The sequence below is a fragment of the Macadamia integrifolia genome, unplaced genomic scaffold, assembly GCF_013358625.1.
Source record: "Macadamia integrifolia cultivar HAES 741 unplaced genomic scaffold, SCU_Mint_v3 scaffold99, whole genome shotgun sequence".
Lineage (NCBI taxonomy): Eukaryota > Viridiplantae > Streptophyta > Magnoliopsida > Proteales > Proteaceae > Macadamia > Macadamia integrifolia.
The window spans coordinates 23,886-35,317 of NW_024870611.1; the positions used below are offsets into that span (position 1 = coordinate 23,886).

General features: G+C 39.1%; 1 protein-coding gene and 1 long non-coding RNA gene across 3 annotated transcripts; both read left to right on the forward strand.

Moving 5' to 3' along the window:
• Positions 1–1,426: 1,426 nt before the first annotated feature.
• On the forward strand, positions 1,427–5,115 carry LOC122070734 (long-chain-alcohol O-fatty-acyltransferase-like). Of its 2 annotated transcripts, none has more exons than XM_042634938.1 (2): positions 1,427–2,618; positions 3,854–4,023. In XM_042634938.1, the coding sequence occupies exons 1-2, from the start codon at positions 1,547–1,549 to the stop codon at positions 3,994–3,996; spliced, it is 1,215 nt and encodes a 404-aa protein (XP_042490872.1). In that variant the 5' UTR covers positions 1,427–1,546; the 3' UTR covers positions 3,997–4,023. The 2 variants fall into 2 exon arrangements, with proteins under 2 accessions (XP_042490872.1, XP_042490873.1); XM_042634939.1 differs by lacking the exon at positions 3,854–4,023 and adding an exon at positions 4,514–5,115 and having other exon boundaries at positions 1,431–2,618.
• Positions 5,116–7,906: 2,791 nt separating this feature from the next.
• Positions 7,907–9,995, forward strand: LOC122070730. Its single transcript, XR_006137947.1, has 2 exons — positions 7,907–8,043; positions 9,616–9,995. It is a non-coding gene; the product is annotated as an uncharacterized LOC122070730 (long non-coding RNA).
• Positions 9,996–11,432: the final 1,437 nt, after the last annotated feature.

Sequence of the window (11,432 nt, forward strand, 5' to 3'; positions counted from 1 at the left end):
ATGCTAGCAGGCTACCTAAGAATAAGGCATGCTAGCGTCCTATTAGCCATTAGATGGTGAAGATGCAATATTTGTCATTGGATGAAAAATGGCAATTTATGTAATATGTTCAAAGTACATTGTGCTCAAATAAACAATATTATATAGAATACGTAGTAGTTTGTATATTTTTCTTTGTATATTTTCTATCTCCCCCTTCTTTGTTGTACCGTATACCTCTGTCTCTCTGCTACTTGGAAGAAATCTCACTGGAGACCATTTCCGGTCAGCTGCTATCCACAAAAAACACTTCTGTTGAGGGTATGTTTTTTCTCCATCGTTTCTCTTTCCGTTCATCGTTCACCTCCTTGAACTTCTGCCCCACCCCTACTTTTATCTTCCCTCTTCTCCGCACCTCTGTCCCACCACCTACACCTCCAACCTGCCATAGTTACCCCTTTCACCAACCTGAGCTTTGCGCCCACCCCAGAACCCCATCTACAACTAGCCCGATCCCTGCCCCTATCTCTACAACCAAATCTAACTCACTTTTTTTCTTCTTTTTTTTTTCATTTCTTTGCTAATTTCATACTTAATTAAATAAGCGTGGGGTTGCAGCTGGAACAGTGTTATTTACTGCTTCTGCCAAGGCTCATTATCCATGGCTGAAACCACAAGAAACAGCATAAATTGAAATTGTAGATTCAATTGTTCTTTACTAGGAAAAACCACTTAGAAGGGGAGAATCAGAGGATGCGGGTGAGGGTTGGGGGGAAGGATGGCATGAGAGAAGGCATGGAGGTGTGAGCTGCAGAGGGTGGGGGTAGGGCGGGGCTGGGTGAGAGTCGAGAGATCGGATTTAGATGGAGGAGAGAGATATGGTTCTGATTTAAGAGTCAGATTCAGGTGGGAGGAGAGAGATTGGGTTCTGATTTAGGAAATACCTAATTCCTTAGCAGGTGGTTGGAGATGCAGGTGTGTTACTTCGTCGCGTTGGTACCCATTGAAATAGTAGAAAGAAAAAGAAATAACAAAGGGGAAGAGAAAGGAATGGGTCCCACTGCTTTTACATTGAAATAAAACGAAAAGGAAATGACCTTCCAGTCTCACAAGGAGATTTTGTCCCTCTTCCCAAACACCTCGTATCATGTTTGTCCGCATTTCTTTTTTAAATATATTTAAAATTAAAGTGATAAATATGAATCAAACGGTTTAAATAAAACTGACAAAATCCAATGGTTAAGAGAAGCTAACATACCTAAAGGTGACCTGCTAGCACACCGAACCCTCATTTAAAAAAAAAAAAAAACCACAAAAATAACTGATACACATCTATCCTTACCAATACCGATTCGTATCAGCCTCAAACATATTCTTACTTGTCCTTTTCTTTTTTTATTCATTTTTTACTGAACATAGTGGCATGAGCATGACAGCGACAATGTGCCTCTTTGTCGGTTTCTGCCCTCTCTCTCTCTCTCTCTCTCTCTCTCTCTGTGCACGGTGTTGCTACAAATGCAATAGTAAGGGTTTTAATTGTCTGAGATTCAAGACTAGCAGAAGCAGAATGGAAGACGAGATCAAGAGCTTCATCCATGTATGGATTACAGCAATCATATCTCTACTCTACTGTTACTTCATAACTTCAAAGATCCCAGGTGGAAAATTCAGGTTCCTCTCCCTCCTCCCTGTCTTCTACCTCTTCACTGTCCTCCCATTCAACATCTCCTCCGTCCATCTCGGAGGTCCAACAATCTTCTACCTCACCTGGCTCGCCAATTTCAAACTCCTGCTCTTCTGCTTAGATCAAGGCCCTTTATCTCTCACCTCCAAACCCACTCCATCTCTTCTCCAATTCATCTCCATTTCTTGTCTCCCAATCAAAATCAGACATTACCCATCTCTCCGATCTCCTCTAAATTCTTCTCCAAATTTAGATCCATCTCAGATTCTCAAATCCAAGTATAACCCATCTCTCCAATACCCTAAATCGCCCCCAGATCTAGAGAAAACCAAATCCCAATCGCCTCTGTCTCTGGTCTGTAAAGCCCTGCTTTTGGCTCTTGTGATCCGTATCTATGATTATAGAGCGCAGCTTCATCCAGTGGTCATCTTAGTCCTCTACTGCTGCCACATCTATCTCGGCTTAGAAATCTTTCTAGCCATGGGTGCTGCCCCGGCTCGAGCCCTGCTTCGTCTGGAACTAGAGCCTCAATTCGATGAGCCCTACCTCTCTACTTCCCTACAAGACTTTTGGGGTCGAAGGTGGAACCTCATGGTGACGAGTATTCTACGCCCTATCGTATACAATCCCATACGTAGTATCTCTACAAGTATTTTTGGGAGGGAGTGGGCCCTACTGCCTGCACTTCTGGGAACGTTCCTGGTGTCAGGTCTAATGCACGAGTTTATATACTTTTATTTCACGCGTGTGAATCCTTCGTGGGAGGTGACGTGGTTCTTTGTTCTCCATGGGATCTGTACGGCTATGGAAGTGGCTGTGAAAAAGGCTTTGATGGGGAGGTATAAATTGCATCGGGCGGTTACGGGTCCTTTAACGATCGGGTTTGTAGCGCTTACCGGTTATTGGCTGTTCTTTCCACAACTCACAAGGAATCATGTGGACGATAGAGCGATAAGTGAGTATAGTGTTTTCGCTGATTTTGTAAGGGACAAATTCTATCTTCGTTGAATACAAATAAAATATTCTTGGTTAGTTTCTTACCTATCTTTTTTTTTTTATTTTATTTTTTTTTTTTTTATAGAAGAACAAAATAAACGTAGATAAATATGTGGTTTCTTATCCATCTTTTTTTTTTATATATTTTTTATTTTTATTTTTTTATTTTTTTATTGAGAAAAACAAAATAAACATAGATAAATATTAAGGAAAATTATGCCCCCCTCCCCTGTAGTTTGTCGAAATTACATGTGAATCCCAAGATTTGAACGATTTATGCCCCCTTCCCATATCATTGACTGTGTGAATATGTTGTTTGTTTTATAGAACAAAATCCCATATTTCCCCCTTTAGTAGGAAAGTCTTTAGATAAGATGACCATTATACCTTTTTATACTCTTTTATACCCAAAGCACTCAAATCATCCCTAACACATAACCGTTGGAGAAGTTTTGGAGAAAACAGGCCTGCAAATCGCCCCCATTTACAGGAAAACTTGGGTGGAGAAAATTTCGTTATTCATTGAAAGATCACGCTGTAATCAAACACAGAAATGCCTATACATAGAGAAACTCTAACTCGCCAAAAGATAACAAAGAACCAAACCATCCTCTCTTCCACTCAATCCTCCTCATTTGAGACATGGAAAGGAAATTACAGAGCCGAACCACAGTAAGAGCAGATGCTGAAATCAGGGTCGACAACATGAGCAAAAGAGTGACAACAAAGAATATTAGAGAGCGTAGAAGCAGATGAAGATGTTAGAGATTGTTGGTGTACGATGTCTTGTATTCCGTCACAATTTAATCCAAGGAGTATTGGTGTAGCGCCTCGACAGGCAGGACGGTGGTCTCGCTAACTGGTTAGCAGGCCATAGGAGTTGCAAGGGGGGAGGAGGCCCCCTGCATAGTAGGGGGTGTAAGGTGGCGCAACCCCCCACTAGAATTTTTTTATTTGAGGGCAATTGTGAACTTTTTGGATTAGAGTTTTTTTCTATATATTTGTAGCGAGAGTTTCTTTCTTGATAATACAAACAATACTGAGAAGTGTGAGGGACAAACGTTGTAACTCTATTCTCCATTGATAATGAAGCAGGATCTCATCTCATTAGAGACGTAGGCAATCTTTCCGAACCTCGTAAATCTGTGTGTATTATTTGTTCTTATTTTTCCATTATCTTTTACATCGTTTTAGGGTTGCGTTTCTACAAGAGGAAGAGATACCGACTGAGAGAAGAAGAGATTGCAGTTTCTACAGGGAATGAGACTTCTTCATCATTGGCCTTCTCCTCCTCTCTTCTTTTAGTAGATACAGGCAGTGAAACTTTTATGAACTGACAGAATTTTTTGTAAAAGGAAGAGGTATTTGTACAATTTTCATGCAAGCAAAAAACTACTAAAGAATTTTGTGGAAAGATGGATGTTTGTAAATTTATAAGAACTCTTCAAAGATCAACATAAGATTTACTCAAAATATAGCGATTTCTTTTTGGGTAAAAATAAATAAAAACAAAAAAGGACAAAAAGGAAACGTAATCTGCAACATGGTTAATAACCCTATCCAACAAGTCGCATCAATTCACCTGTTTTTAATGCTCAAGGATTTTCCTTTTTTCTTCTTTTATCATGGGTTTATTCTTTTTACTGAAATATCAAAACATGCTACCTTGGCCGAATTGGTTGGCACATCAGTGAGATAACTTCACTAAGTATTTGATCCCCATGAACCTCAAAGGTCATCTGAAGCCAAAAACTTACCGTTGCTTAGCATTGTTCCCGTTTCCTCCATCCTTATCAGGTGACTCTTCGTTAACATTCAATAACTGCTTATTCAAGCTTTTCGATTTCTTGGCAGGCACCATGGATATCAGAGAATGTAGAATATCAGAGAGCGTAGAAGTAGATGAAGAGGTTGGAGGAAGAGATACCAACTCAGGGAAGAAGAAATTGCAGTTTCTACAGGGAATGTGACTTCTTTTCGTCAATCGAACCCTCCACCAACTTCAGTCAGTTCCTTCCCTTCTTGGTGTTCTTCATTACTTGAGTTTGAAGATTTGCAGAGCAAGGATTGAAGACCTAGGTTGAAGGTGATGAAAGTGAAAGAGGGATTTTCCTCATTTCTTCGTTTTAAGTGAAGGATCTTTTGGTCTCTTCACTTAGTTCTGAGGGCATTTTCGGTATAAAAAAGGTGACTTCACTAGCTAAATGTTTCAAACTCACGAACACTAATGGATTGGGCTCAAATGTAAGAATCTTTCAAATTACAGGGGAGGGAGACATAAATAGTTCAAACCCTTCAACCCACATGTAATTTCGGCAAACTACAGGGGAGGAGGCATTATTTTCCCTAAATATTAAGATATGGCATCGAAAGTCACAATCAATCTTGACTACTCCCGGCCCGTTACCTAAAGAAGTCTATTTAGGTTGATTTTGATGTGATTTTTATTTCAATTTTATGGGATGATTTATATTTTGAAAGTTGTTTGATTTAATTTTTTACATGTTATTTCAGTGAAAAAAAAATTATTTCACTAAAATTCTGAAATAGGAGAGAAACTCCTTCAATTTCAAAATTGAAATTGAACTCACTCTTGGGGGCTGTTTTGGTATGATTTTAATTTCAAGATGAAATTGATTTCCTAGAATAATTCAGCAAACATTTTTTATCAAAAAAATTGGAATTGTTTTGTTGCATCTATTGAAAATTTTCTTGAACAAAGAATTCATTTGGTAATTTTAATGTGTATCATGGATTGCATGTTCTTCTTCCTCTACCGAACCAAAGAGGCGTTCTTTTCCTTACATAAATTTATTTTTTCTTTCAATGGTTCATAAACAATATATAAAATTTAGAAAAAAGATCGCTACTTGATCACTCTACCCCTTGGTTAGATCCCCAACCCATAAAAATTATCTAATATTTGATTTTTGTTTTCTTTAAGTAACAACTGTGTCGTGAGTTGTTCTCTCTTCCACCGTACACAGGTGCAGATAGTTTTAGTCCACAATAGTGGGAAGATCACAAACAATGCTTGGGTTTATTGCCACATCAATTCTTAAATTCTTAGATGTTTGAAGAACCAAATCGGAAAGGAAACCATACAGACCAGAAATTGAACCTATAAATATTACAGTCCAGAAAACTGAACCTATGAAGATTGATAATGTTTCGCACACCCTCAAGGTTGCCTTTTTGTTATATATATTTTTTTGAGTTTAAGTGGTTACATGAGAGGGAAAGAGGGAAAAGGTTATAGGAGAAAAATAATTTTTAGCGATATGATAGGATTCAAGTTACAAGAGATAAGTCCATGTTATGGGAAATAAGCACAACCGTCCGAAAAGAGCCAAAGGAGGGTCAAACAACAATTAAAAGGCTAGCCATTCAGCTAGTTACGCCAAAGGACCGTCAACAGATGAGTCCTTGGATTGGCGCCAAGAAGTAGACATTGAGTTCCACCGGCAACCATTCCAGTTACGTACACCTAACCATGTTAGGTTGCCGAACCGGTAGCGAGTCCCCTAGGGGCACATCAATCTGGGGATAGATATGTGAGCTGCCACCCTCAACGAGGGCTTGGTCATCAGGTCACTCAAGCCGATCGGCTTGAGTACCCAACACTATCCCTAAACAGGAAACTCCCAAAGGAACTCGTAGGGCTCAGCACGTGGGACACAAGACACAAATCGGTCCTAGTTTGCAAAGGATTGCTAAAGAAATTAACATACCTGTATATTGATAATATTGTGAGATATCATGAAGTGTTTGTCAGTATTTTTTTTGATCGTGATTCTCGATTTACTTCTAATTTATGGGAATGTATACAGAAGGCCAAGGGGACCAAGTTGAATTTTATCACAACATTTCATCCCCAGACTGATGGTCCGTTAGAAAGGCCAATCCAAATCTTGGGAGATATGTCGAGAGCATGTGCTATAGAAATGATTTATAGTTGGGATGAGCATGTACCATTGATTGAGTATGCATATAACAATAGTTATCAAACAACTATTGGTATGGCACCATTTAAAGCTCTGTATGAAAAAAAGTGTAGAACCCCATTGTATTGGGATGAAGTTGGAGAAAGAAGAATATTGGGACCAGAACTGATCCAGATTACTTGTGAAAAGGTGGACATGATTAGGGAAAGAATCAAGACAGCTCACTCCAGGCAAAAGAGCTATGTAGATAATAGAAGGAAACCTCTGGAGTTTGATGTGGGTGATAAAGTGTTTCTTAAAATTTCACCAGTTAGAGGTGTAAGAAGATATGGAATGAGAGGAAAAGTTTAGTCCCAGGTATGTGGGACCCTTTGAGATTTTGGGCCCGATTGGTTAGATAGCTAATAGATTAGCATTGCTCCTAGAATTGGAAAATATTTCACAATGTGTTTCATGTATCCATGCTGAAGAAGTATATTCTGGATTCTTCACATGTGTTGTCTACTGTGGAGTCACTGGATTTGGATGATGATCTGAGTTATGAAGAACTACCTGAAGGGATCTTTAATAGGAGGAAACATCAACTCTGGAATCGTACTATATCATATGTAAAGGTAAAATGGAGGAACCACCCAGAATAAGAAGCCTCCTGGGAAAGAGAAGATGAGATGAAAGAGAGATAGCTACAATTATTTGGATTACCAGGTATGCCTTATAAATTTCATGGATGAAATTTTTGTAAGGAAAGGGGAAATTGTAATACCCTGAGTTGACATGTGTACCCTACCTGTGGATAGGCAAGAGTACAAGACAAGGGAAGCCAATGTTGGCTTGGTTGGTGTCAGTACAATGCCAAGAGGAAAGGAGTGATCCCACATATTCCTGTTTAGCCTGCCAACATTGCTGGAGGAACCAACAAGAAGTGTGGGTAGTCAGGTAATGTATAACTTATAAGAAGTTAGGTATGTAGGAAGCGTAATAGACATTGGGGATTGAAATGGCTGAACCGATGGGTACCAACCGGCCAGTCAGTTTGCCTGGCAGAATGTAAAATTCTGGGTTTTATGTATGTGTTGAGGGCCCCACCTCTCTGCCCTACAAATTTCCCAATTTTCCTTTGGTAACGAAGTTTATATCTAACCTTCTTGATGGTATTATATATTAATATAATAAAATATAATATATATATATATATATATATAAATACATATATACTTAGGACTCCACCAAACAGGCCTTAAGCCTGATTCAGTTGAGGGAGTATAAAGGGCTGAGAGCAGCCACCAAAACTCACCCTTTGAATCGTGAATTTCCCTTCATAGCAAGGAGAAGAAAAGTGAAAGTAGAAGAAGGAGAAAAGAGAAAGAAAGAGAAGAGGAAGAGGAAGCAAGGAAGGAACTGTACCATCAAAGATTAACCTTGGATCGATTGTGCCCATAGGTAAGTATTGTATATCAGTAGAATTAGAATATGTGTTAGGGTGTAGGGTTAGGTTTATTTGCATTAAGAAATTACAAAGCTAGGGTTTCACTAATTCTACTGGAAAGGTGAAATTTGAGCTAAAAGTAGAGATGAGCTGATAAAACATGATTGAAGACCTATACATATATGTTGTTTACTATATATAAATGTTATAACAGAATAGGAATGAAAGAATTCCATGAATTCTTATTGAATTCTCTGAAGAATATTGTTGTACATTGACTTGAGCTGAATTCCCACCAAAGGAAGTTGCTAGAGGGTGAATTCAACCCAAAGCAGTGGTCGAAATCAGGGCACATGACTTGATTTCACCCCACAGTAGCCTGAGAAGCCCAGAGTAGGAAGCAGAATCGAATTATGCAGAGTTTGGGGGAACCGGTGGGACACGACTGGCCATCCGATTGCCCCTATATCCCATCGGTTAGGGTTCCACAGGCCAGTTAGGCTATGCAACAGATTAGTAACCCTTTGAATATATTAGAGACTTAATACATATAATTTTTAAAAGAAAGTATGACCCATAACCATAGGGTTCAATGCTTGGAATTTCATATGACCATGAGAACTGTAGGTATGGGTGGAACCCCTCTACCTGGATAAGAGCCTATCAATAATTCTTTACACAAATACCACTATAGAGGAGGTTTGGAATCAAAACATAGAAATGGGAAGAACAGACAAATGACCTCTATGGTTAGGAATGGGAATTCGATATCTAATGCAAGTAAGTGATGTAGGATTTTATTATGTATCTGATAATGTAAATATCTCATAAAATAGGAAATCTAAACTGCAGTGTGAGAACGTACCCTATTCAAAGGAGTGACTTGTCTAACCCTGATCACCAAGGTGAGTGGGTGCCTTGACTTATTTTTATGGAGTGTTTTATTAGTTATAATCTTGCCTGTGACTCATGCATATGATATGTGCATGAAAGGATTACTTGTGTTGATATTGGTTTGTGGATAAGGAAGCTGAGACAAGTAAGGCAAGTAAGTTGGGACACTGATGAGTGCCCAGTGTGCATTGTATTAATATGAGGGGTGGATGTTGATTGTGCATCATATAGACATTGTGGGTTAGGATATCACCACTCAAGTGCTATAACCCCTTGTCAGTATGGGGATAAGTACTGACTTATCCTGACCAGTGGTTGCCTGATCAACAATATACTTTCATGGTACAACATACTATACCCAAAGATGGATAGCAGCAGGATACAACGTACTGTATGCTTGATTGCCCGTGGTTACTAACTTAGGCATTTGTCGAAGACCGAGGCTCTGACCGGGATTGGCTGACTCCTGCCTACAACGAGCTTGTAATCTTGAGGCCCAACGTACAGGGTAGGGAATACCACGTACCCTGCGTAACACTATTGCAGTGATTACAGATTTAGTAATGAACTAGGAAGTAGTGTGATGTTAAATGAATCTATGAGCATCATACAAGGTGTGGAGCATGCAATGCATCATTTGTATTATGTGTGCTTGCTTTCCCCTACCCCCTCACTTGTAGTTACTTTTCTAGATGATGAGGCCAGTGTTTTGTCGTCTTCCTGCTCTGCTTATGAGACAGTGGCCTTGGATCACTTGGCCCATTTTCCAGAGGATGAGGCCGATCATGGACCCAACTATGGATGTGACGACTGTGCTTATGGAGGCCAATACTTCTGAGAAGTAGACAATTTATTTTGATATATCTTTTTGTGTATATACTCCCACTAGAGAGCACTCTGATGTATATAGTTACTCTTGAGATATTGAAATTTTGTTTAAATATTCTATTGGAAATGTATATATAACTTTATTTGGATAACTGTAATATAAGGTATCACTTAGTGACACTAGGAAATGATGTAATATATCTGTGATGGACTGTTTATATCGTTATGACCCCTGATTTATAGATGTGTTTTGTGGTGTTATGAGTTTCCCTAAGTCTAGATCCTGGAGAAATAGGCTGACAGAATACGGTGAAGTGTCTAGTGCTGCATACTTTAGCCTACCTGGAGGCAAGGTGTGACACGTTGTTCAAAGAGGAGCCAGACTAAACGGTGCAGCTTGGAGCCTGCTAGGACCAAACACTTTTCCAATAGATACTTCATTTCCTTTGAGAAAACATAGATGTCTTTGCGTGGTCAGTATAAGATATGCCTGGTATTCCTAGAGATATTACCGAGCATGCCTTCAATGTCAACCAACGGCAAAAATCGATGCAATAGAGGAGAAGGAATTTTGCTCCTGAGCGATGGAAAATCATTAACGAAGAAGTCAACAAGCAAAGAACTTAGCACTTAATTAGGGAGGTGCAATTCTCTTTGTGGCTCGCAAATGTTGTGATGGTCCCAAAGCTGAACAGAAAGTGGAGGATTTGCATTGACTACATCAACCTCAATAAGGCTTGTCCAAAGGATTACTATCCTCTCCCAAGGATCGATCAAAAAATTTATTTTCTTTATTAAAAATACCTATTTTCAAAAAGTTTTGGGACGGGTCTGCCAATGTTTTGACGGACCTGCCAATTCCAAAATAAAAAAGCGAAGAATTATGAATTTAAAATGTGGGAAAATCCACTTATGAAATGTATTTTTGACGGGCCCATGGGAGCCTGCCATTTTTGGATGGCAGGCCCGTGGAAAATTTTGGGAGACTTGTAAGAGGGAGGGGTTTGACACCTATAAGTAGTGTCTTCCTCTCCATCATTAAACACACTGATTGGGTCACAATTATTCATAAAGTTAATATTCAATTGTTAATTTCAAGTTGATTTTCATAAATAAGTTGACCATATATTGGGATAATCTTTGGTTGCAAGGTTTTCAAGAGATGTGCATAGATTTGATGCTAAATGGATGGATGTGGTTCAGTCTAGAAGCAAGGGCAAACAATCATGGGTAGAGTTGGAATTTTTAAGAGAAAAAGAGAATATAAAAAATAAAAAATAAAAAAGGGGAAATTTAAGGAGAGAGAAAACCCCACGGTTCTCCCTCTCTCCCTATTCCACACATTCTCTTCTCCCTCTCCTACTTTCTCTCATCTTCTTCTCTTTCCTTGTCCAAAATAGAATAGGAATCTCTCTTTCCCACTTTACCTAAAACATCTCCCATGTTCTTTCCCTATTCTTTCTTTATCTCCCATCTCCTATTTTCTCTCCCCCAACCCATGGTTTCTTTCTCTCCCACTGAATTACCTTTTAGTCGATCTCTCCCATCTCTCACCTAATTTATTTTTTCTTTTCCCTATTTTATCTCCCTCTCTTTCCTAATCCCTCTCTCCCACCGAATCTATCCCTCTTACCATTCCCATTTTATCTCTCCATTCCATATCTCTCTCTCCTTCTTTTCC